Below are 26986 nucleotides of genomic sequence, written 5' to 3' on the forward strand. Positions count from 1 at the left end.
TAAACAATTACAGCAATATGATACAACAAACAAAGCAGTACTGCTAATCCAAAATACTCAAAGTTTCATATAACTAAAATATGGACATTTATTTTTAGGTACATTCTGCTGCTGATACATACTTTAGGTTTCTGAATATTAAACTTGTTTCTGCCTTTCATAGTGTTTAACTTGAAGGCCCTGAGTACTTTCTCCCACACTGAAAACACTGGAATGATAAAATTATTTTTAACATTACCTACTAAGACTGATTCAGGAGGAACAGTCTGTCTATTAGGGGTGGGTTATGATTAAAATCGATTCTAGCTTGGATAACGTGATATCGATTCATTAAAATCCTGAATCGATTTTTAAATATAAATTTGTTGCCCGAAACACCAGAATCTCAGGTTAAACCTCACAAAATTTCGACAACCACCAAACAGCTAAAACAGTAAATGAGAGCAGGTACACGGGTTCTGCACAAAGATGTAGACACAGAGCGCAGACCCAACGCATCAGAATCTGTGAGATGTCGGCTTTCTCACCCGACAGCACGTACACGGAAACGCGGTCGGGGCTGAAAGCCGACAGCTCACTGATTCTGATGTGTGGGGTCCGCGCTCTGTATTTACATCTTTTTTGCGCTAGATTCTAAAACTGCAGGTTTTGCTTTGCTCTGCTTCACTTCAGCTGCATAATGTTCATATGGTGATGGTGGTTTTCTTCAGTTTTTTGATGTACTGCAGGATATTTTTAATGTTATCTGCTATAAAAACCTAGGCCAGGAACATCTCCTTCATGTTTTTCTGTATTTTATCCTGAGTTACTTTGACACAAAGGTATCTGCTGCGATGCTTACACCTCTGACGAAGTCTCACAACTGTCAGCTTTCTTTTTATAGATAGAAAAATATGGATATGTACTGATAAATGATCAGAATTATTTTCTGCTGAAATGTGTATGAATTTATGGGGATACATATGGTGGCATAAAGTAAATATTCCCTTAAAGAAGAAAGCCTTCCTACTTCTGATAAAATTACTGAAGATTACATTGATGCCAATTACTACATTTAATGTAAGTCATTTGAGATGAAACAGAGAACTGTAAAAAAGAACAGATCGCCCTTTTGCTGTTTTACTGCTAAACCTTTTCATTTGTTTTCTCTTCACACGTCATCTTCTCCAAGAATCCCCAGTCAAGAAATCAGAGATTGTGATTAAAGACCAGACCAGTGGCAGTATTGTGATTTAAAGTCTTAAGGAGGATTTGGCTCAGTGGTGCTGTGCCGAGTCACCTGGCTGTTGTATATTCTGTTGATAAAAGAAACTGAATGACCATGCTGCTCACTGAACCCTCAAAAATTGCAATCACATCGGAGATTTTAAAGCCCAAACACACCATGGCAACATCATGGAGCTGGGCTGTCACATAATAGAAGGAAGGATGGATGGAAAAATATACAGAGACATTCTTGATAAAAAATCTGCTTCCATCTACAAGGATGATGCAGATGAAATGAGTGTGGACGTTATAGCAAAGTAATGATCCCAAACGCACAGCCAAGGAAAAACCAGATGGTTCCATTTGTGGATAATAGTGCTCACTGTGGTTCGCTGGAGACCCAAAGCCTTAAAAATGGCTTTGTAAGCCTTTAGATAGATGTCACTTACTTTGTTTCTCATCTGTTCTTGAGTTTCTTTAGATCGTGGCATGATGAATTGCTTTTTTTTTAACCTTTTACACTTTACACACTGGTGTCACTATGTTTAAGTTAAACAATCATTCCTTATGGTTATAAAAATTTCATCAAAGGTAAAATAGACAGTCACAAAGAGGTTTTAACTTATCAAATGACTGCAAATAACTACCTTACCCGATAAGGCTAAGGCATATCCGGAAACTGAACACAAAATAACCAAATTAAACAAAGCAAAGGCAAAAGAAAATTAATAGGAAAAAAATCTGGGACTCTCCACCAATTGCTCTTAGAACTGAAGAAGCTTCTCGGATGGGAGGTGAAACGTCTTCAAGAAAACCTTTCCAGTTAGTATGTCTAAACACATTTCATCTTTTTTCAGGGACTTTAGAGTTTACGTACATTACAGTAGGAGTATATTAACAGTTATATCATTTTTTTTGTCTTCTATAATGACATTAAAAAAAATAAAACTCCCATTACCATTCAGTTTTTGTTTCCAGACTTTTCACATTGGATGTAGTTCATTGGTTAAAAATATGCTCTGCAACTTATTTTCATACCATGCATTTGTCCTTGTAATTTTTTTTCTTTCTTTTTTTTGAGTGTGGCATGAACTGGAGGGGGTGTGTCGTGCTGGAAACTTACTCCAAAATAAAGATCATGTGGAGGCTCGGGTTTTTTCCAGCCGAGAAACACTGCCCTCTAACGGAGCACGTCAGTATGGCAAAAATAACAGCACCTTCGGATGAAACCATTCAAGTGACAAGGTATCGATGCGGCCACGGGTTACCCCAAATCTGATGAAAATACCACTAAGTCATCAGCATGGTAGAATAAAATATTAGTGTTAGAAAATAAAAAAGGAATACCTGCGATGGATGTTTTGATAAGGTTTGTGGGGATTGTTTCCGTCCCCGTGTAATTCGGTGGAGTGGTACGTTCCAGTAGTATTGAAGGCAAAGCTGAAAACGGTTTGTTTTCACCGAGAGGAAGAAACGTCGCTGATATTCGCAGCTGCTACCTCGTCGCTTTAATAAACGGTTGTGACATTTCGTTTACGTTTGGTTGGTTTTTCGACAGCAGCTTTTGCCGTTTTTAGCTCGCCATGGCTCTGTGCGGGGGTGTCGGAGCCATGGCTTTGCCCGGCGAGCTTATTGTCCACATATTCTCCTTTCTGTCCGACCGAGACAAGCTCCGGGCCTCGGCTGTGTGCTCTCGCTGGAGGGAGTGTCTGTTCTACCCCGCGCTGTGGACCGAGCTCAAACTGCGAATAGGTGGCGGTGGATGCTCCAGCTCCGACGAAACCCCGAAGCTTGAGTTCCTTATGCGAAAGTTTGGCTCTTTTGTGCGAGAGTTGCAGCTAGAGCTCGCACCGGTGGAAGGAAACCTTAGCCATCAGAACAGCGACCCGTCGTCCGCCAGAATGGACCAGCCTCCGGGTCCCGATAGCGACCCGCAGCACAAGGAGCGATGGAGGGACGCCGTGGCCACCTACTTGGACCAGGTGTTATGTGTGTTCACCAGCATCCGAAACAATAGGTAATACTAGAAAATAACCTCTGGAAATGTCTGCTTTGATATTTTTAATTGGAGTGAAAAATTCGCTTGACATGTTCGCCCTGTTTTGTTTTGTTTTTTAAATTTCTCGGGTTTAGGTGCGTCGCAGTGAGCTAGCAACTGGCTAGCTCAGTTAGCTATAAACAAACCCTGGCATTAGGAGTTACGTAATCATGCCAGGTCTTTGCAGTGGCAGCAAGCGTTATGTATATGGTTTATTAAGGGCACCTTTGCATGTATAAATTAAATGGTAGTGCATGTGCGAGGCATCTGCATGCCTTTTGTCACCTGTCCTATTTTACACTTCTCATTATGGTCTCTCCATAGCAGCAGGTACAATGCAGCACTGGTGGAGGCTAGAAGGCTTTGTTGGCTGTGACTTGCTGATATCAGCACTGACATAAAAACACACACACACACACACATACAGTGTGTGGATGTACTTAGCCTGTTGTCCGTTTGTAGGACGTGATCACTTATATTCTCTCTCACACACACAAAGGATAATTTCTCCTACTCTGTCAAAATTTGACACTGTTAACGCTTCTGATTTCATTGGTGCAGCCATATCACACCTTTTTCCACCTTCTCCCGTCTTCTTTACAGTGTTTTGTGATGCTGGCATTCAAAACTGATTGCTTTGTCTTAATTCTACTAAAGGGGTTGAAATATTTGACATTATTTTGTTGTTTGTTTTAAAGTTGTTTCAGTTTAAGGACAACTTAAACCCTTTCCCACTTCCCTGCTGGTGTACAGCTTTACTAGCTAGATCCAGAAAGTTGCATTTGGTGCCAATGCTGTCTTTTAACTGATAACGTTTCAGTTCAGTAACAGGCTGTTGTTTGTATAAGCTTCAGCAGCAGAGGAAGGATGTTCTCCCACTTCCTACACAACACTTTCACTGACTATCTGTGTGTGTATTAGGCAACATATAGACACCAATAATGATCTATCTGTGGTAATCCACTTCCAGACACCTGATATATTCAAACACACTTTTAAAATGTGACAAATTTAGGTTCATCCAGATGTAGAATTGTGAAAGTGGGCTTGGTGGGGAAAGCAGAACTGAAATAAATGGATGAACTTGTTCCACTGATCTCATCATGGTGATAAAGCATTATGAGAATCTAAGAACCATGGTCTGTTTTGTGCATGGTAGCTTTGAAAAGATCAGGACTGCAACCTCTAACTTCAGAGCTCGCTATTGGGTAATGAAGCCTGGTGGGTTTTTTTTTTTTTTGTTTGTTTGTTTGGGGTTTTTTTTGGGGGGGGGGGGTTGTTCCTTTCATTTAGTGCACTGAGCCAGCTCCACCAGCACTGACGTATGTTCCAAATAATGAGAACAGACAAGTTGTTGTTTCTTTCTAAGGGCACTAAGTAGCTGCGCATGAGCCCATAAACCTGAACTCTCAGCTGATACACAGGAAGTGGGTATATCAAACGTAACATGCGCTGCACCTCGCAGGTACGCCTGTGCCATGTGCGGCTGTATGAAACCCTTGTGGTTGCACTGGTGCATGTGCGACACTTATGCAGGGGATATGTTCCCATCAGCATTGAGTTGGCTAATTCAGACATTTAAAAATGTTGGGAAAATGGCCTACAACAGGAACTGTTTTCAATAAATGATGGCACTTTGCGAAGTGTTGATTGTAGGGATGCACTAATTATGAAATTCTGGGTTAATGGAACCTGTTTGACTATTATTTGAAGACTGCACATCACCCAGATAAGGTTCATATTTGTTTATAATGTAATGGCTGTTGGTATCTTGTATCGTTGTACTGTTGGACTATTTAAAGGTCGTCATCATCATTCATAGGGATACTGACTTTAAGCACAATCATTATGAAAACAGTAAAAATAATTGTTAACTAATTTCTTAAGATATTCATATACATGTTATTGTCATTTGCAGTTATTTGATTGTAACTTATGTCTGACCAAATTAAACTGAAGTGATAAAATGGCTTAAAATGTTAAAATGTAAATTTTCCAATACGTTTATAACAAGAATAAATCTATTGCCTCTTAATCCTGTTGGTTCATTTAGCCAAAACAACACTGATGTGAAAGAAAATGTCATCGTATTTGCCGATAAACCTGCCCTTCACTCTTATATTTGTAACCGGTCCTATAAAGAAATTCGTCCTTTCTGCTTTTCACCATGTTTATGTTGGTGATCTTCCAAACATTACTATCAAAAGAGGTGTAGATCGTCTGTTTGAAACAAGGTAATTGGCTGCATTGTGACCACTATGCTTACATTGACTGCATCAGTGTTCGAAAGAATCAACTTTGGCGTATACACTGCTGCTTGATCTTTGCCAATCTATTTTGGGTGCCAGGATATAAAGGGCTTTCAACAGCACTGCGGGAAAGTGCAGGGCAGCCATAATTCTGTGCGGGATAGAAAGCAGCTCAGGAGAAGTGAAGACTAAATTACACTGAACAAAATGGCTGCAGTTTGTTTAACAGGTGAAACCTTTTTTTAAGTTGTTTGGATCGATGACTCATCTGACTTGCTGCTGTTGATACAGGTGTTCTAGTAATAACTGCAAATTTTTTTTCTAACTGTACGTGTCTTTGTCTATCCAGAAATCTGCAGAAGCTGAGTCTGTATGGAGACACCTTCATTCTCCAGCAAGAGGGACTACTAGACAGCTCTCACCTGCATCTAATCCACCAGGGGGACAAAAAGATCAATGAGTAAGTCACAACATCGAAGCATGAAAACAGGTTTCACTGAAATGACTGACAAATGTGATAATTAAAGCTGCATGTGGGTGTGAATGAGTAATATTTCCAAAACTGCTGCATCTTGTTGTAATGGAAAGTGTGCGGTGTTTGGTGTCTCTAAAGGGCAATTAATTTACAAAATTAAGAAAAGACAGTTTTTCATCACAGGACAGTCTTTGTCCACGTCAAACACTCAAAGTGTGTGTCTGGTTTCTGCCTAGAAAACTGAGTGTTATTAGAAAGCATTGACTCTCTGAAAAAGGAGCGTTTGTTTTTGTGTGTTGTTGGTGTTTAAGAGACTGAGGGCTTTAAATAGTGGTCATTTACATAACCCAGTTTCCAACGTCTACGTATATCGACCCTGGTGGAAAATTTTGATTCCCATCAAATCTGAATGTATGCACACACCTCTGCACTGAGCAGACAGCAAATGAATTAAACCAATGCGGAAGTGCCAAAAATGCTGGCCACTTGAGGCTGGCTCCAAAAGCAAATCAGTCCCAATAGACTCCATTTTTAAATGGCCAACTTTACAGCTTTAAGAAACATATTTACAGCTTGAAAGAAAAGCTCCTGGCTTTATTATATAGTTTCCCCCTGCATAACAATTCTGAGGATAATATAACTTTTCCACCTGGATGGTCATTGAGAGGTGGCCCAGCACGGGGAGCTGAGCCAGTCAGTGATTGATATATAGGTTAAAGTAAAAAGACAGAAAATGTTATGACTTGAATCCAGTTTTATATGTTCTGTCCATTTGTGTTTATTAATTGCGGCAGCCTAAATTAGTCATTGCGTTTGAGTTCGGCCCTCCTGCTGCTATTTCTTATTTATTTCCCATTATGCTCGGAGTGTTTTTGTATTTGGGACACACATTATGGTGGACGATGGATAGCCATGCTCTGATAGGTACATGTAGATCCACTCCCTGTCTCAATGATGAGAAGTGGACTATGAAGAAGGTCACACAACCTCGTTTTTTTTAATACAGTCTTTGTGTCCATTATGCCTCCCAGACAGCTCTCACTCTTTGGGGCATGTACATGGGATTTCTTAGGGTATTTAGAGGATGAGGACGGTGCCTTGTTTTTGTTTCTTGAGGTCCAGAGCGTATTGTCCAGCTGCAGTTTTTACTAATGTCCAGTAACATCCACATGAATGCAAGGATCCCAGATTCCTCAGCAGAGTGATCCACTGTAACAGTATGATCAATAGCCTTCACTTAACTGGCAAAGAGTTTCGTAGTTGGCCGGTTTGTATCAGGTGTTTTTAATGTCAGTTTAACTTACAGAGTACATGGACTACTGGCTTTTCAGAATAACATACACATCGCTGCCTGCCTTGATAGCTTTTTGTCTCATTCACAGCAGTTGTTGTGGATTTGTTTTGCAGCTGAGCAGTAGCTCAGTAAGTGATGTTTAAATAAAAATGAGATTTCAGTGCATTCAGTGTAGCTTCTGTGCTCTGTGGTTTGTGTTGTAGACACAATTGGCCATAAAACACTGAGTGAAATGCACCAAGTTGCTGAGCATAGCTCCGTGTGTGTGTGTGTGTGTGTGTGTGTGTCGAAATTGTTTGGACATCATTACAATAGATCCATTTTAGGCTTACATTTAAACACATAAAGTCGGCACATTTTGAAAGTGTATATACCCTGATGATTGGGGATTGTTTTGTTTTTTAAACCAGATTTGACGGCAGCTGTAGTCATTCTGGTTTTTTAAATGATCTTTCTTTGTCTCTCAATAGAATCCAACAGTTGTTTATGGAGGTCCTCTCCAACAGCAGGCAGCTGAGGTGGCTGTCTTGTAGCTTCATGCTGGGCCTGGTGACTTCCTGTTCTTTATCCTGCCTGTCCAATCCTTCAGCTGAGACCCTACAGCACCTAAGTTTACTGGACCATCAGCTTGGTATGTCTGTTACATCATATAGTTTGTAAACATTATATGACAGTAATGACAAATAACTGACAGTTTTCCTCTGAATTTCCCTCAGGGCCCCTCGTCTCCCCATCTGAGTTGGATCGCCTCTCTAACCTTCATTCTCTGGCTCTCGATTTTACTGACTTTACTTCTGAGCTTTGTGGTTTGCTGGCATCTCCACGGCGAACTCCACTTCATCGCCTCTCCCTGCTGCTCAACGGGGCCACCCTGGAGTTTAAATCATTAGAAGGGACTGCTACAGAGGATAACTGGAAGGCACTGGTACTGCTGTGATTCTGTATTGTGGCTTTTATTTCATGCTGAATTGAGGCTCTGTGTATTTAGTAAATCGTAGCATATCAGTAAGTTTACCTGGTCTTCCCCAGGTTCGTGTAAGCGCCAACCTGCGAGTGTACGTCATGGCCCTGGAGGTCGACAGCTCTGAGCTCCTCAGGGTCCTAAAGCCGAGCCTTCCCCTCGAGCGACTTCACCTCGACAGTTACAGCATGCCGGTGACCGATGCCACACTGGAGCTCATCTCCCAGCAGTACAACAAAACGCTCACTCACTTCCTTCTCCTGAGGGATGGCCCTGACTTCCCTGACCTCAGCATCAATCGTAACGAAGACCCTTTGGTCCTCTTGACATGGAGATGTACTCAGCTGGCTGTACTCGTGATACATGGTGAGTTCAGTTTGTTTCTTTGATAGAATGTGAGCTGTAGTTGGTCAGATCTGTGTGGCTAGTGGTAATAATTCCATACAAAACAGGCCTGTAGTGACTGTTTTCTAAACAGTGCAGCAAGCTGTGGACTTACTGTTGTGACTGTGGACACACCAGTCCAATATTTTTAGATTGCATCCCTGGAAAAAGCTGAATAATTATTATTTTTATTTTTTTTTATTTTTTTATAAAAGCCAGTCTACAGACTATTATTTAATTCAGTGGTATGCTTACTACACTACGCATCGGCAGCAGTGCACTGGCTGCTAGCAGGAGAGCTAATGTAGCTTGAAGGAAGCCAGCAGTAAAGTAACTGCAGAGTTCATTGGCAGTCTTGCCTTCCTGTAGGCCGTATTAAAAAGAAGTTGTTATGGTTTGTTTCGAGTATAAATCTGCAAAACATGTTCATTATTAGCTTTGAAATCTGAATGATTAGTGCCTGAATCCATTTAGGTTACACTGTGTGGTCCCATAACTTGGTGGCCATCTCCCGACTGCGAGGCTCCAGTCTCCGTGTCCTGACCGTCTCCGAGGAGAGCATCGACTTTGATCCAGACCAGTCGGTGTGCGTAGAGGGCGACCCAGTCCACAACCTGGTCAAGGAGGTTTCTCTGGGCCTCGGCCGTGTCTGGCAGCCTTGCCTGGATTCCAGCGTGTTTTTGTCCGAACCCACCCAGCACTTCCATCATGAGCTGCGCGCCTTCAGCATGGGCATGTAGACAGAGGATGGCAAACCCAAGACATCACAGCCTAAACTGTGTCAAGACCAGACCAGACCAACAGAGTGCAAGGCCCAACGAGAAATCTAAAGTGGAGCTTAAGAATAGTCTATAAATTATGTGAACTGACGTGAGCTGATTGTTTTTAATTTTTTTTCCATAATTAAGTCTGACCATTTTTCAACGTCGTCTTGCTTTGCTGCTCTTATTATCCAGTTGGCCAGTCGCTTGAAAAATGGATTCAGCTTCTGATGTTTTAAATATATGTATATTGCAGATAGGAGTATTCACTTAAAACTGGATTGCTAATTACAATCTGAAAAGCATTCGGTTTGAATATCACACAGAGATCTGACAGCTGGCAGGACTTCACAGGTTTTAGTTTGTGGGTCAGCGTGCGGCTTCCAGCGCCCGCTCAGCTCAGTCTGGTCTGGTCTTGCCCACAAGTATTCAGAGCTCTTTCCTTCACCTTAATAACCTCTGGAGCATCTGTGTAATGTACCTTTTGATTTGTTTTGTTTTCCTTTGTTTTTTAATTTGACTGTTTCCATCCCTCCTTGCTCTTTGTATAACCCAGTTGGGGTTTCTTTTTCCTTCTTCCCGCGTGGTGGTTCCCTTGCCTGTATTGGCTTTGTGTGTATTTAAATACAGATATATTATCCTGCTCACTGCTAGAACAGGACAGGCAGGCGGGTTGAGTGATGAACTGTAGGGATTTAAGAAGGGTTGTGTGTTCAGACACAAGCTATTAGCTTTAGTTCTTTTCTTTCTCGTTTTCTTTTTTTAATCTTTTTAACAAACCATTGCTCTGTGTCCATCTGTCTGGAGTCTGTAAACTTACTGATTAGTAACTTCCTGGGTAACACAACCATAGCTGCTTCTTCTGTCGCTCTGAAAGAGCATCTCGTCCACTTGTCCACTAGTTCGAGAGCCTTGCCAGCCGGGTGGGAAACGCCACTGTGAAATGGCTGTGGCTGCTGCTAGTGAGTTTTAATGTAACAGCCGTGTCATCGCCATGACTGATAATTATTGAGGGGGGGGCGACTCAAAGCCAAAATAGTTTAGGGGTTTTGAGATCCTTACCGATGGTGTTGAGGAGAATATTGCTACATGCTTGTCGCCAACACACTTTGCACCCTGCTCACTTGTTGACTTTCTAGGGAAACCTCAGCGTCAGCTAAATGGGGAAGCCCCGTATTCTGACTCACTTTCAGGGCCAAACTACAAAATTCAGCTCATCACAAAACGACAACTAGAAAATCTTTTTCTACTTTCAGGATGAATATCTCTGCCTTTCTGATTTCAGAGCCTTCCAGTTGTTTGTAAGAACGCAGAAGGGACGCATGACACAGTCAAAAATCATGACGCTGGAGGGCTCTGAGGTCAGAAACATCTTCAAGTAGTCCTTCATATTTTTTTTAAGAGAAAATGGAGTTTTGTTTCTTAATGCCATATGTATATTTGTGATTTAAGTAATCTCTTTTGTAACAGCTTCCAAACTCTTGGTGAGGCCATGTTAGAACAGCAGCAGTATTCTGCAGGAGCAGCTATCACACAGGTCATGGCAGCAGTACTGTTGGTAGGAAGAGCTCTTCTTTCTTTTTGAGGGGGAACAAATCATGATTGAGAGCAAGGAGGGGGGGAATGTAACTTAATTCATTTCTGACGCTGTTGGCCAGCCATTGAAGGCTTACTCTTGCTGAATAGCTGAGTTTTAACATTGTAGGTTTCACTGACAGCCAAGACTGCGCTTTTTTTTTTTTTTTTTTTTTTTTTCCCCTTCTTCCTCTTCCTCCTTCAATGCAGCAGCGCAGTAAGGTTTCGGGTCATGTGACGAAAGCTGCTTCTGTCAGTCTCAGGTAGGCTTTTAATGTCTCTACGACCAGCAGTGGTGGCAATGTTGTGTAGCTTGTGTGAAACAATCAGTTAATGTGAGTAGAAGTTTTGTTTTTATTTTATTTTCTTTGGATTATTTCTTCTTGAGTCACAGTTGCCTTTTGAAACAGCCCCTTGTTTTCTGGCTACAGTTGTTGTTATTGATGTTGTTGTTTATCTTGCCATCCGATAGACCCTCAGTCGGAGGGGTCAGCAAACCTAATCATACATTTGTTTTCAAAGATTATGGTTGATAAAGACTAAAGAATGGCACAACCATGCTGCTTGCTGCACGTGTCTTATATCTTCAGTAGATGTGAGGGACTGAGAGTCTGTGGGGTGGTTCAAATGAATCTATGCTGTCAATGGGGGACCTGCTGGGCCCAATTAATGTTTGAACTGATGGTCGGTCATCTGAGGTGAAATGCTTTGGCACTGTGGGTCTGGCTGAGCTTGTCCTCATTCATTCACAATTGCATGACTTTGATTAAGTCAGTGTCTTTACTTGTCTGCTTTCAAGTGAATGCGATCACTTTAATACATGAAATGAATGTTAACAGCTAAAGCGAGGCATCATAGACCAAATGACTCCAGATAGACACGAGCACCAGCAGTTGATTACTGGGCTCAGTATAGCAGTGTGATCCTACAGTGTTGTGACTGCTCAGTGGCTATGAGGTCCTATTGGAGTTTTCTGAGCTGAGTTGAGGTTTTAACAGGAAAAATGGAAGTTGGGTTAGACTTAAATGTACCCAACTTTCGTGCGTAAACGAGCCACTGTCAGAAAAGCTGCCCACCCAAATGGCTTCAGCTCAGGCATGGATTTGTAAAGGTCGAGGACAATGGCACTGCACACTGTAAAGGTCCATATCAGGGTCTATAGTTTACAGTGTTGACCTTAGTGATTTTATTCTCTTCCCCATGGACTGATATGGAACCAGTGTGCCAGCACTTTGTTAGTTTCAGAATGAATTAATCGCAGCGACTGGCCCCGGATACCAAATGTTTGCTTGTCTGTTTAAGGGGACCTTGGTGGTTTAGCCATGATAATCTCTGTAGTCCTTGGTTCATATCTCAGGATAAATGCACTTTGGTACCAAGAGTTTCTTTTAAAGGCTGTTTGTGGCTGTAAATAGCTCTGTACACTCAGAGGGGAAACGTACCAACATCACACATTCAGACCAAAACGTGTTGGTTTTTTAATCTCATTTTCCTCCATGCTCCTCCTTCTTTCTTCTTTTTAAAAGCTCTTTTATGTGAGAGATGTTAGAGCTGTTACAGCTTTGTATTGTTAGTAGATGTCAGACAGGTAAGAGGTGTAAAAATCACGGCAGTGTTTAGTAGAATGTAATGTCAAAGTAAATGGTCACCTCAAATAAGCAAGTAGATTTTTTTAAGAAGCTGTTCCACTCTCATTTCATCAGCACTTTCTTGTCTTCACAAGTCTTTAGATTTTATTGGCTTCATGCTAGAACTTAGATTTGGCTGTTTATCTGCCAAAATTAAAGGAAGGAATGGTGTTTTTACCAGAGATTAAGCTCAGAAAATCAGAATTACAGTTCAGATTTGTTAGCTTGCTGAAATACTTACGCCACAAAACTAGAAATGGAAAAAACTCTATTTTAGTGAAGGCACGTGTAGAGAAATCCTGGTTTATCCTTCCAAGGAGACAAGAGGTCAAACAGAAGTGCAACCAGTCCAGCATTGTGGCCAATAGCTGAATATTGAGCCATCTTGTGCCTGAAAGCCTCTGAAGTCTCACTGCTTTTCAAACCTTGCCTGTCAGCAAAATATTGGCTTTGTTAGGTGTTGTCATTATTAGTTCAGTTTTTAAGGGTTAAAAGCTGCAGTGATGAAGGTTTCAGCAGCCGTCGTGTTTTGATTCCTCTCGGATCCTGCCTACATTTTTCTGCTCAGCTTTTCACTTGTATGCAGTAGAAATATATAAATAAGATGTTTTTGGCTGTGCAGTCCCATGCGATGTATGCATGCCTGTGTGTATTTGTATTTGTAGGGGAGAGGGGGAGGCTTGCTCGTGTTCACCAGTGTAGTCTTATCACTTCTTCTGCAGCGGGAAACAGGAACAGAAATCATTCGTTCTCAGGGTTCAATCGGTTTTTGGAAAAGGAGGAGGACGATGGAAACCTCAGGCCTGAAGCTGAAAGAATATTAGGAGTCACTGGATCTGTTCTCCACCCTTGATGTGTTCTTAGCTGCCAAAGACCACAGAGGAACAAACTTAACCCAGACACAAGTCCATCTGAAGTGCCCACAAAGACACACACTGACTGGAGGCTGGTCCAGTATTGTTTTCTCCTTTAAAGCTCCTACTATTCTGATATTTCTCCACTCCTTTTTTCCTATGTTTATTCCACTGACTATTAATAGTCTGTTTGGTGTCAAACTCTGCCCTTCTTACACTTTGGACCATACTGTGGACGTGATAAAATGTCAACAGTCTCGCCATGTGGTTGGAGTGAATCCAGACCTGAGAGCAAAAGGCTTCCCGTCTGGTCATTGACTGTGCCCTGTGTTTAGAAACACAAGAATATGGGTTTTAAGGCATTATTGGATCCGCGTTGCTGCACATCTTGTACAGTGTTACCTCGAAACGGCACTCAGGGTCTACAGTGCATGTTGCTTAAAGTCCGGTCCAGTGCAGGACACTCCTACAGAGGCTTAAGCAGAGTGATCTGGAGTTTTCCTCCTTTCTCTTCCCTGTCCATCGTCTGTTTCACTGTGAGGAACAAATGAATGTAAAACTAAGAAGGTTCAATCTCAGTAAAGTCAGGGACTAAACACTCTCGCAGATGCTTCCAGGAGGAGTTACACCCTGAAAGATAGCAGAGTGAGGACAAAGGCCCATGTGTCTCATGTGTTGTGGTGTTTGGCCAGTAAGCCTGTACCCAAGGTCGAGTTTGAGGGGAAGTGTTTAGTCCTGAGCTATAAAGTGATTTGCTGCTAGAGATCTTCTAGGAACAGGACATTCCACACAGGCGTCGCTCAGGCCGTCTGACAAGCAAACAGTTTACTGCTGCAAGGTCTGCAAGAAGATTACTCTATCTACAGAAAAACTATATATTTTTTACTTTGAATGGTCTGTGTGTGAAGAGATCAGAGATGCATCTAGAACTGACGAGTCACACCAGATTAGCAGCTGGTCTGAGCAGAGTGGAGGTGTGATAACACTTAGAAATGGTTATGAAGGGTGTTGTTCATTTCAGGAGGTAAATTGAGTTTCTAATGTGTGTTTCTGCGATGCCATGCTTCAGCATTCTGAGGCCATATTGTGTCCGGTACACAAAGTCACAAAGGACAGAGGGGCGGGGGGACAAAAGCAACTTGACTATCACAGTGCTAAAAAAAGAGGGCTGTGGAATCAGGTGGTTTCACATGTTGAGTCAGTCTGGCAGGTGAAAAACAGGACTGCATGTTAAGGACACAGATGCATGTTCACTTTGGATGCACAGGAGCCTGTGCTGGGCTGATTTTTATAACATATGCAGACGGAGTTTGTTTGACTGACACAAAGCTAGCAGAGCCTTATTTTTAATGAGTCCTGCCATTAAAAATGACAGGTTTGAAGGCTCTGGAGGATGATGATGATGGGATGTCAGTTATTCAGGAGACCATTACCAGCACTTACTGCACGTTCAAGTGGCCGCAGCCCTTTTGACCATTTTATACTTTAACTTCTTTTTTTTAAATTATTATTTAGCTTCTTTTTATTTTATTTTTTTCTTGTGCTGTTATGTGCATTCAGAGAAATCCTTGAAGATAACTGGGCTCACGTGGCCCCTAAATGAACCCACAGAGCTGGCCTCTAATGCACTCCATCTGAGAAAGTTGGCCTTGGTGGCATGCTTGCAGAACTGTAAATATACTGTCCAATCAAGGCTGTTATACAGAGGGATGGGTATGAAACCTCTGTGATAGCCACTGCTAATTCCCTTGACATGGACAGGGTCATGAGTGTGTGTTATTTTAGTACCAAAGCAGCAGACTGTGTCAAATCTGCATCCGCCTAAACGCGGGCTCAGAGCCACAGGCAGACACTCATCACAAGTTTCATTTCCACTTTGATCGTTGCTTAGACTCGATGCCGACTCGAGGGTTTGTGATGTTGACTCTCAGAATGTTCTGGAAAATGAAACTTAACTTAAATAGCTTAAGAAAAAGAGGTAGTAAGATGGTTCTGGGCCTGAAGCCTTCCCTAAAAGACATTCAGGGCTGGTTCAGGGTTTCTGGTGGATTAACATGAAGAGACAGGGTTTCCTCATAGCAAGGTTGTATTTCTTTTTAGGTTTGTTTTCTCATTTAAATGCTTTGACCACAGACTACTACCAGTACATGCAGGACTGAATGAGCTCACAGAGGGCTGGCTGCATGCAGGAATGTGACAAATCTGATTAGCTTCCTGATGTGTTTCAGTAACTTGGAGACAAACACTGGATGTGCATTGCACTGGTATAAAATCAGTCCTGTAACAGAGATAAGTACATGTGTTTGAGGCTAGATGTACTAGCACTGACAGGAAGTTTGGACACTCCGGCTTTTAGTTTTCCAGCCAGCTGATGATGATGACGATGATGTCAGCCTGGGTGCGATAGTAATGGTGTTATCATTTATTTGCTTCTCTGTAGATGTAGAGGCGAAACAACAAAATGGCACTGATGGCATTAACCTGGCCAAATTCTGTCAGTATCGTTGGTGCATGGCGAGATTCACGCAGCGCCTGACTGTATCATGGACCTGATAGATATTCATGCTCAGTGTCGGCCAACTATCTCCATTTAGATCTCAGCTACTGTGGCTGTGATGTTTCTGGCTGGTAAACAAAGTCGTTCTTGTCAAGTCTGGAGAGCCAAACCTAATTAGCCAGCCAGGCAGGCAGGCCTGCTGCCCAGTCCAGCAATACAACTATGCAAGAGGAATGCATATAATCCACACTCACCCTCTTTTTCTTTTTTCTTTTCCTCCTATTTTTATATTTGGTTTTTCTCACTGTCATACAATAGAAACGAAGATGTAAACTAATAAGAACTTGCAATGACAATACTTGGCCTTATGATGATTTCTGAAATCTTATCGTTTAGTTTTAAGATCTTTTTGATTCTGGTCAGCCAGCCCAGCGACAGCAGCGGTGACGGCGGGCTCACTCTTGGTCTCTGTGAGACTGGCTAGATGGCCCCAGTTTTATCGTGGTACGAATGTTGTGCATTTGTTTAAAATCAGGACAGTTTGCAATAACAGCAGTCTTACTAGTGGCCACAAAGGGGGCACAAGCAGTGCTGACGGCACCCGGCTGCATCTTTAGAAAAACCATAGAGGAAGAAATATAAACTATATAGATCTCTAAACTCACACAGTGCATATTTGTATAGGTATCAACAATGCATTACCGTGGTATACTCTTATGCAACACATGTCCGGGTTCAATTTATGAACATGAAGTATACTCTGAAATCACGCAGACTTTGTAAATCAGAAGCTCTGTTGTTGTGTGTTTTTTGCAGAAATGGTTTTACCATCGTTAATGTTGAATATTCTGAGCGTAACGTTCCTGTGCGACTGTGTCGGTTAACGTGAGCACATAGCACCGGGTTATTACCTCCTTTCTGTAAGCAGGGAACCAGACTGAACCCAGAACACAGCTGGATAGACTTCACGTACCACAGAGCATATTTCAGAAATGAAAACTTCCAAATCTGTTCTGCACAGAGCTTTAAAAGCGAGTCAATTCTGTAACTCACCTGAGCTATATCAAACAGACCAAGGTGTGATTAAAAGGATGGCTTGTGGATTTTTAAGACCAAACAAAACAGAGTTTTACCCTAAATGTCCACAAGAAAAGGCACATAAGTGATATTTGAAATTGTCCCAGCTGTTTTTTGGATTAGTCTGCAGGGGAAGAGTCCTCTGGAAGTAAGAGAACAGATTTTATCATTGAACAGTGTTGATCCATGGCTCTGTGGTGAAGAAAAGGGAGGACGCGTTATAAACCTCCACGTAAAACCTCTGAACTCACAGATGGCATACACTTGAGGGGTCAACCTGCCGAATGTTGATTTGAATTATTGTGGAATGAATGCTTCTCTTCTTTTAGTCAGTGAATAAAAATAATAAAAAGTCACTTGCTTCGTTTGTCTTTATTTATTTATTTATTTTTTCTCCTTAAATCCATTAAAAAACTGCCGTTGGAAAGAAGTCGTCTGTCGTTCTGCAAACTCCAATCATCAAACCAAACCATAGTTATTCTGATTTGAAGTACCACAAAGAAACAAACAATAGCTGCAGATTGTGCATGAATGTCAAGTAGACCCAAAACTAACTTAGTCACAATTAGTCTGCAGGGACATTATATGACCCACTGGTTTCCTGTGTCTTTAAGTAGTCTATTGTCTCTTAATCCAGTGGTCCCCAGCCTTTTTCACACCTCCACACCCGTTAGTCTAAAAAAACAATAACCCAAAGGTCATTAGGAGCAGTTGAGTTTTTTTTTTGTTTTGTTTTGTTGTTGTGTTTTTTTAAATAGGTTCAACTCACCTAATTTTATATGACATTTCTCAGTTATTAACCATTTCCACACCTACAATGGACATAATCATCAGAAAAGATTCCTGAGATGATGGAAGAAGACAACGTGGTCTTGCCTTTTCTTTTCAGGTCACCCATTTAATGCAATATTCAAAAAACCCCTTCAGCTGAGTTATCTATCTGATGTGGCTGAGTCGGGCGGATAAGTGAGAAAGTGCCACTGAAGAATTTGATGAAATAACCAAATGTAAAGATAAAACGTTAAACTGCCCCCCACCCCCAACCAACCAGAAAATTCCTCATCTTTTCTTGTTAAGTCCCTGCCCACCGAACACCAATATAACATAATGTTATCTTGCCATTTCTTTGTTTACTCAGAGGAAGTCCCTGCAGCGCACCTCGGGAACTTCCTTTGAGTAAACAGCATAAAGCACTTGCAAATGGATCCGTGGAAGCCCAGAGATGTAAAACATAACAAGGATAAGAAAAACGTGTCTCTCCTTTTTAGCTCTTCTACAAAATCCTGCTCCAAAAATTATTTCACATGTTAAAATATTCCCCTGTGATGATTTCAGTATCCTTCTGCTCCTGCTCTCCTGCCTCCACCTTACTGATCTCACATCAGCCTGTCACCACGGACTTGCTTTTTATCTGCTCAAAAATGTCTTCCAACAATAATTATAATCATAGTTTGAAGACGCCAATGTCAGAAATGAAACGGGCAAGAAAATGCCCCTCATGTCAGTATACACTCACCTACCACTTCATTAGGTACACCTCTTTAAACACTAGTATCATACCTGAATGTAATTCAACCCATGTAGGTACGTAGACATGGTCAAAACAACGTGCTAAACTTCAAACCGAGATTCAGAAAGTAAAAGAAAAGTGATATACATGATTTTACAACCCACGCGTGCACAAGAGCCTCTCTGAAGGCACAGCACATTAAACCGTGAAGCATATGAACTACAGCAGAAGACCACACGGCCCTACTGTAAGCTAAGAAAGTGGAGCTATAATTCAGTTTTTGTAATATGTTGGAATAAATGTTTTACGAGTTGCCTTTCCCAACTGTAATGTACAATTATGCATCACAAATAGCTAAAAAGCAGTCTGCTAACAGTAAAGTTAATTAAAAAGCTTTTTAATTAATGGACAGGAATAACTGTTTTTGCACTAATGCTGTAGGACTCCGACAAAGAGCTCCTTCTCATCTGGATAATGAGACTAGGAGATTATCATTGTGGCGTTTCACAATTAAGCTGAAACAACAACACATTTTTTTCCCACCAACAGTCAGGAGTGGGTTTTAGAAGGCTGGGCTCTCTGCTGTGTAATTAAATGCATGATGACATCAGTGTTATTGGAATGGTAGCAGAATGATATGAAAGAATCCTCAGCAGAATTGTAGCACACACTGTTAAAAGCCAGGAAATCAGCTGCGGTTTGATGTTTGGTTTCCACTTTGATATGCAAGAGCTGCAACAGCGGGACTCAGAAGGGTTTTATTTTCAATCCGGGGCTCACAGCTCAGAGCCGGCTTCCTCAGTTACTGATAGAGATCAAAAGGGGCAGGCAGGCACCCTGAATCTGGCTGTCAGGAGAAGAAAGAGTGTCTGTGCTCAGGAGGAGTGAAATAAAAGAACACTTTCTTCATTCCTGTCCTTAATCCAGTCTCGAGAGTATCGTCTGTATCTTTTAAACCTCTGATGAAGCTTTAGTAAAAACAGAAAATCAGATGTTTTAAGTCTAAATTTATTCTGCTGATGCTAACTTGAGAAGTAAATCCTCTTGCTCCATGCAGGTTTTGATACATTTTTTCTGGTTTAATTCCTTTGTAACTTTTGAGGATTCCCAGATATTTTGTGCCTTCTTACAACATTTCACATATAGCACTTTTCAGCTCCTGGAAAGGGTCTTAATTTATTGTCTTCTACAGAAGTAAGAGGCTATAACACTGAACCATGTGTCTTCTTATGAAATTAGATATTACGCTTTTCATTTAGTTGACTTTCAGAGAAGATATAGGGGCACTGTTGGCTGAAATAGCACACACTGTGATATGTGATCAGCAGGGCTGGACTGGGACAAAAAATCAGCCTGGGCATTTTGACTAGTGACCGGCCCACCATGGTATTATAGGAAAAGCCATAAAGCCTTTATAATAAACTTAAACCTACACCACCCTCCCTATTCTGGTATTCTAAACGGTCTTTAGCAAAAAATATAAAACAACCTAATTTATAATTACATATACCTAACTAATAGGGTTGCCAACTCCCAGCAAAAAAAGAAAAGAAAAAAAAAATAGGGAACCACTCCCCCACCCTCTGTTTCAAGATGCTTAATTGACAAAACTGATTTTAATTTAATGCACGTATCAAACAAATGCACAGAAATCTATTATTTTTCTCATGTAATCAAATAGATTAAACATCTTTCTTCAACAGAATTGCAGACTGCACAGATGGTACCTTCCCAAAGGAAAGAATACTATAACTTACTAGGGTATATACTAGACTTAATATTTACTGAATACAATAATGTATTTATATACATTTTACATCAGATGAAAACTTTAGTTGTAAGATTCAGATAAATATTTATTAAAAGTTAGACATTTTAAATGAGAATAAGAAAGAAAAGTATGGATCCTGGTGTTATTTGTCTCTCAGAAACAGTTAATTTCTTCCCTTCAACTCATTCATGTCACCTAAAATGTAAACCTGTTTCTCCATCACCTGTTCAGCTCTGATGATTCAGTAAGGACATCTCCTGGTTTCATCTTCATGTTTCCCTCTTACCACATATCCAAACCGATATCATGACCAGCAGCTTTACAGCTGTGGCGCCAACAAACATCAGCTGATACTAGAAATTAACATTAAATAAATTCTACCGACAGCTGATCAAGCTTAAACGTGCTGCTGTTGTTTAGCGCGACATCTACTTGTTCCCTCTTAATAATCACGGTGAATAATCCGCTGCTTCTTGCCTGCAGTTGAAGGCCGAGCTGAATTTAGTTTAATCGATTTTAAAGACCCTTCTAAGGCTGGGAAATTAAATTTATTTCAGATACACAAAAACACACCACCCACCCCCGATTTTAGAACCAATACATACACGTTAGTAAGCATTATCCATTCCCGACCAGAGGGTGGCGGTGATGCGTTGATAAAGAGACAGGATGAAAAAGAAGAAGAGTCTAGACGTAGAAGAAGAGGACGAACACGTGATTCGCGCTAACTGGAAGCAAGATGGCGGTGGCAGTGCGGAGCTTGCAAGACCAGCTAGAAAAAGCCAAGGAAAGTTTGAAGCATGTGGACGATAATATTCGTAAACTGACCGGACGTGATCCTAATGAATCAAGGTAAAAAGCTTAACTGGTTATTTAGTTTTTTAGCGAGTTCCTGGAGTGAAGCTGAAGAGCTGTACTCAGTCGACGCGTGCTAAGTTAGCGTGGGTCGGCTAACCTGCAAACAGCACCGCCTTCTTGTTTTTTGTCGCACATATGTTTTTACCATCCTAATTTATTCCCATCAAACGAATAAAAATGAACCAAATCAGTAACTTCTTTAAATATTAAATTGGAACATTAAATCTGGTAGATGAACAGAGTCGAGGCCCTGCAGGAGGCGTCGTCCGGGCGGCACATCACTTTGTCTTGCTTAATAATACAACGGTTCTGCAGCAACACAAACGCATAATGTTAACGTGAGTCTCATTTGTCAGACTGTATTCTTTCCTTTGTGTTAACCTCGGTGTCTGCTGTGCTTGCAGGCCGGGTCAGATCCGTCGGCTTGGCGGCCCCATGGCAGGCCCTGGAGGAGGAGGTAGAGGCAGAGGAATAAACCTGCTCAGGTAAATCTTTGCGCCAATCTTTAACCCATCTCGAAAAAAAAAGAGCTTTAGATTTTCAACTTTAGTGTATGATCTGAAAAGTATGTACAACAGTACTTCACCCCCCCCTTCCACATTGTATTAAATGTGAGACTTGGCGTCACGTCACTTCTTAAATAAGCCTTGTTTTGAAGGTTTGAACTGGTTTGTTGCTGGTTACAGAATGCAAGGCGTAGTGTATGACCATTTGTACAATAGCACACTTATAATCATATTGATTTCATCAGTTAGACATTAAAAGGGGGAATTGTTGTGCTTTTCTTTTTTCATATTAACGGCTATGGGTAAGTTAATTATCAGAAGCAGAAACTATATAACTTTCACTAAGTAAGTAGCTTGGTTTACAAACTGTAATGGACTGAGAAGCTGCCCCATTTTGCAGGATAATTTGCCTTTTGTTTTTTTAAATGTGAACCATCCACACCCACTATAGCCAAGAACAAAAACATGGAGTTGGAGATAAATGTTAATCACATTTGTCTATGATGTTTTTATGATTCAGTCTGTAAAGGAACCACTGGTGTTTCAGTTAAATGTTCAAAGAGGGTTTGATAATTGTTGTTTTTGTCTTGATGCATGCTCAATCGTCCAAGTAATTAAATCCCAGGAAGTTGATTGTTCATCAGGGCATTGTTTTTAGTGGGCGAAACTTTTGGCCGCTCATTCAAGTGACTTAATATGCAAAGTGCTGTGACCACTTAAGGACAATGAAACTGACCTCAGGGCCCATTGTTGGTCCTTAACGGTAGTTTCGGTCATTATGCAAATAAACAGTTTAAAAGGTTGGGGAAACCTAGAGTCCACTCAGTCTGAGCTCAGTCACTTGGATGAGTGAAGCATTTCTCCGACTGAAAACAACACGTCCAGATGAACAGAATCAGCTTTCTTGGAGCTTCTTTGCGTCTCTCCAAAAAAAGGTAGAATAAATTATTTAAACCGCAAAAAATTCAGTCTGTGCATTTCTAAAGTTTTCCTCTTTGTCCTCTCACAGACGCAGTCTCTCAGACATGGGAAGCGGCGGCCCTCCTGCCAAGCAAAGGGACATCGAAGGAGCCCTGCTAAGGTGAGATCTCGACTTGAAATATAATATAGTGATTGGGTAGTTTCTAGTTTTGGAGCTTGTGTAACACATTTTACCTGAAACCCTTCATTAATATTAAGATTATTTAACAAGTGTAAGAAAATATGGTTCTTGTTGGGGGGGTATTTCTGCACATGTGAGGCATTATTTGAATTCTCAGCTTTCTGTAAGTTTTTTTTTCCTTGTCTTGATTTCAAAGTACCATCTCTTATGAGTATTTGATCTTTGTGTGGCTGCAGGCTGGCAGGGGACCAGAGGGCCAGGAGGGACATGCGTCACGACAGCGACGCCGAGGATGACGATGATGTCAAAAAGGTAATTTTGTCAAAAATACTTGATCAGTATTTGCTTTCTCACAGTGGATTTTTTTTCCTGCTTTGAAGTGATAAAAATCCTAACATTTGCTTCTTGTCCTTCCTTCAGCCGGCGTTGCAGTCGTCTGTAGTAGCTACCTCCAAAGAGAGAACGCGCCGAGATCTCATTCAGGACCAAACCATGGATGAGAGGGGAAAACAGAGGTAGCTCTTAAACTCTAGTTTTACATTCAGAGTTGGTTACTAAATAGCCTGAGCCATGATTGGTTTAATTTCATCTGGCAAATGGCAAAACGTGTCTACAGCTGAGAATTAAGTGTGTGATGGTGTTGTTTGTGTTGTCTTGGTCAGGAATCGGCGCATGTTCGGCCTGCTCATGGGGACCCTGCAGAAATTCAAGCAGGAGTCAAATGTCTCTTCAGAAAAGGTGAGGAATAGAGTCATCTTTTGCTTGGTTATGAGAACAGTATTTTTGAAAATATAGGTTTCTGTCTTGATGAGGTTATAAATTCCACGATTTTGTTTTCTTGTTCTGCTTCATATTTCTTTTTGTCATCCTGCAGCAAAAGCGGCGTTCTGAGATTGAGCAGAAGCTCGAGGTTCAGGCTGAGGCTGAGAGAAAGAAGGTGGAGAATGAAAAGAGGGAGCTGTTTGAGGAGAGGAGAGCCAAGCAGACAGAGTTGAGACTTCTGGAGCAGAAAGTGGAATTGGCTCAATTGGTAAGACGGTGTATTTGTTTGAAAGTGGGACTAGCATGAAAGTGGCTGAGTTTTGTTTATTTTTAATGAAACTGGACTTACTGATTCGGCCAAACTAAATGTCTATTTCATTTATCACTTTTTATCAATTTAATACTTAGTCTTTTAAAGTCTGTTTTTGTAGCTAGAATGATGGGAAATGTAAAATCAATTTTTTTTCTTTTCTTTTCCCCCATCCAAAGCAAGAGGAGTGGACCAGCCACAATAATCGCCTGGTGAAATACATTCGCACAAAGACCAAGCCTCATATCTTCTACCTGCCTGGAAAAATGTGCTCCGCAACACAGAAACTCCTCGATGAATCCACCAAGAAACTAAATGGTGAGTGGGACTTTTATTTTTGGAAGTGCACTGACAGTGTTGTGGCGGTGTTATATACTCACAGGGGGTCTGTCTACTAAATAACATGAGGATTTTTTTTTTTCTCAACAGCTGTGTTTGAAGAGAGGCGTGAGGCTTTTGCTGAACACCTCAGCAAGATGGAGTCGCGTCCCCGGCGACAACTAAACCGCGAACAGGACGGCAACACAGCGGCAACAGGGACGGAGCAGCCGGAGGAGGGTAAGCCAGCAGGTCAGGTAGTCAAAGTGACAGGTAATAAGGGCAATGTAGAGATGGAAGAAGAGGAGGAGGAGGAAGATGAGGAGGAGGAAAGGGGAAAGGAGAGGGATAGAAAGGTGACAGAGAAGGAGGAAATGGAGGAAGGGGAGAAGGAAGTGTCTAAGAAGGTAGAGGAAGAGGAGGAAGGGATGGAGTTAAGTGAGGAGAAGCGGGAAGGAGAGGATCAGAAGGAGAAGGGAGACAAAGAGGGTAGTCCAGAGTCAGAGGAGATGGAGGTAGAGCAGGCAGTAGAGGAGGAGGACAGGAGTAAGGATGTAGGGGTAGAGATGGAACGTAAGCAGGGGCCCACAGATCTCCAGGACGGCAAGCCCTCTGAACCAGCTGTAAGCAGCCAGGAAGCCGAAAACACCAGCCATCAGCCCGAGCCCAGCCACGCTGCTGAGGAACCAGCAGCAGAGTCTCCTGTGAGCCATGGGGCATCTAAAACCCCAGAACCCCAGTCAGCCCCTAGTGTGCCTGCACAAGTGTCCACAGTCCCTGGATCTACGGTCCAGGACTCCACAGTTGACAGACAGGCAGTGGAGGGGAAATCCCAGGAGGAACCCCCACAAAAACTACCTGCTTCCCAGGAGGTCCCTGTTACTGCCCCAGCTAAGGAGGACAGCGGCAGAGGGAGAAAGAAGGAAAAGGAATCGAGGAAAGGCCGCAGTCGCAGTAACAGCTCTTCCTCTTCCTCCTCTGGCTCCTCCTCCAGCGGAAGTTCCTCTTCTTCCTCTGGGTCCAGCCGCTCCTCATCATCCTCTTCTTCCTCCTCATCCTCATCATCCAACAGCAGCAGCCGTAGCCGCAGCCGAGACAGCGGCAAACGCAAGAGGAGGCCCTCGGATAGAGACAGGAAGAAGGGAGACGAGAGGCGAAGCCACAAGAGAGGAGGGAGTGGCGGAGGAGGGAGGGACTCGAGGGGATCGAAGGAGAGGAGGAAGAGGAGGAGCGAGGAAGGAAGGGGCAGGTCGTCCCGGAGCGATAGGGAGCATAAAGATAGAGACAGGAAGGACAAGCGACGCTAATCTGGTTCTTATTCAGCTTCTGTAAAAACTGATGGAAAATAAGCTTCCAACTATTTACTTCCAACATTAATTGTTTCCTCATAAAATAGTTTTGACATCAGGGGGTCTGCTGGTGGCTAGTTCCTCCATCTTTAACTTGGAGGCAAAAGACTCCATCTCTAATTGAACCCCTTAAACAGTAAAGGTGTAAATTCCAAATGATTTAGCCTTAGTCTCAGATTTGGTCTTTACACAGGTCTTTGTGACACAGTGAAGAAGGTTGTGAATGTTCTCTTTTTCATCTTAAGCATAATGAAGAGGCTGGGCTCTTGATGGTTATGATAGACGTGGCCATTCACATACATTACTTTTGTTTCATGTTGTTGTGACAACGCTGTTTATTCTCATTTATTTCCACTGTTTTCAACAATGTCAAGTGTGATTTGCTCAAATACTGGATTGAAACTTTTTTTGCTGGGGGTGGGGTTAATGACTGATAATCTGCTTCAAAATAAAGTTGAAGTAGTGAAAATATGCTTGTTTGTGTGAATTCTTATTTTTGTTGCTTTTATTTATTTTTAATACATCACACTCTTCAGTTCATTGCACAGTTCAGGCAAAAAAGATCCTTCTCAAAATACAAGTTATACTTTCCTAAGGATGTGCGAAGCGCCAACAGTGGTTAAGTTCAAATACATGTACTACAAAGACACAATCATGCTTATTTTAATGGTGTGGAACTGAATTAGTTTTCAAGCATGGGGTTGAACCCTGAAGATGTTTGTTCTAGTCAATCTTGTTTTATTTATACAGAGCCAAATCATAACAACAGCTGCCTATAGGCACCTTCTATTGTAAGATAGATCCTACAATAATACATACAGAGAAAAACCCAATAATGATATGACCCCCTATGAGCAAGCACTTCAGTGACAGTGGGAAGGAAAAACTCCCTTTTAACAGGAAGAAACCTCCGGCAGAACCAGGCTCAGGGAGGGGTGGGGCCAAGTATATGGGAATTTCTTTTAATTAGGAACATAAGTGTACCTGATTGGATTTGTCATTGCAGTAAATTTGGTTCCACTGTATATCTATGAGGAATTGTCATGTCCAAAGTCATTCTTAAATTGTCATTGTCTCTTTGACATGATCACAAGGGCTTGACGACCAGAAAAAAGTGTAATTAGCTTGAGAAAAGAAGGCAACAAGACTTCTGTATGGTTGTGAAGATTTCTTTAACAGGTGGGGAGTTCCAGGTACTAAACACTTAGTGGGGCATTATCCCCCTGAGGGTCGTTGACACACTATTGATCACAAGTCATCTCAAGTCAAGGTGAGAGTCATTGTCACCTGGGATTAAGGATGAAACCAGTGTGTGAGGCCTTGCCCCACCCTATCATGAGCTATTAAGGTCACTTGAGGCAATGTGCGAGGGGGTTGAAGCACCTGGGACTGTATTGTAGGTGGCTGATAGCTGGAGTCATTAGCCACCACACCTGTTCAATGATGGTTGTTCACAACAGACATGGCCATAAAAATGACCTAGATGACTGAGAACCTGCAT

At 41.8% G+C, this 26986-nt stretch overlaps 2 protein-coding genes across 2 annotated transcripts; both read left to right on the forward strand.

The window, feature by feature from the left end:
- The first annotated feature begins 2535 nt into the window (after positions 1 to 2535).
- Positions 2536 to 17355, forward strand: fbxo33 (F-box protein 33). Its single transcript, XM_084914153.1, has 6 exons — positions 2536 to 3223; positions 5843 to 5953; positions 7733 to 7893; positions 7979 to 8187; positions 8292 to 8589; positions 9082 to 17355. Exons 1-6 carry the CDS (start codon positions 2790 to 2792, stop codon positions 9345 to 9347), a joined length of 1479 nt encoding a protein of 492 aa, XP_084770279.1. The 5' UTR covers positions 2536 to 2789; the 3' UTR covers positions 9348 to 17355.
- A 3472-nt stretch (positions 17356 to 20827) lies between these two features.
- pnn (pinin, desmosome associated protein) lies at positions 20828 to 25957 on the forward strand. The gene is made up of 9 exons (XM_084914152.1): positions 20828 to 21132; positions 21543 to 21623; positions 22654 to 22725; positions 22983 to 23058; positions 23167 to 23261; positions 23409 to 23484; positions 23621 to 23776; positions 23998 to 24136; positions 24248 to 25957. Exons 1-9 carry the CDS (start codon positions 21020 to 21022, stop codon positions 25441 to 25443), a joined length of 2004 nt encoding a protein of 667 aa, XP_084770278.1. The 5' UTR covers positions 20828 to 21019; the 3' UTR covers positions 25444 to 25957.
- Positions 25958 to 26986: the final 1029 nt, after the last annotated feature.

Source organism: Perissodus microlepis, chromosome 19, assembly GCF_051167445.1.
Source record: "Perissodus microlepis isolate ML-2025 ecotype Zambia chromosome 19, ASM5116744v1, whole genome shotgun sequence".
Lineage (NCBI taxonomy): Eukaryota > Metazoa > Chordata > Actinopteri > Cichliformes > Cichlidae > Perissodus > Perissodus microlepis.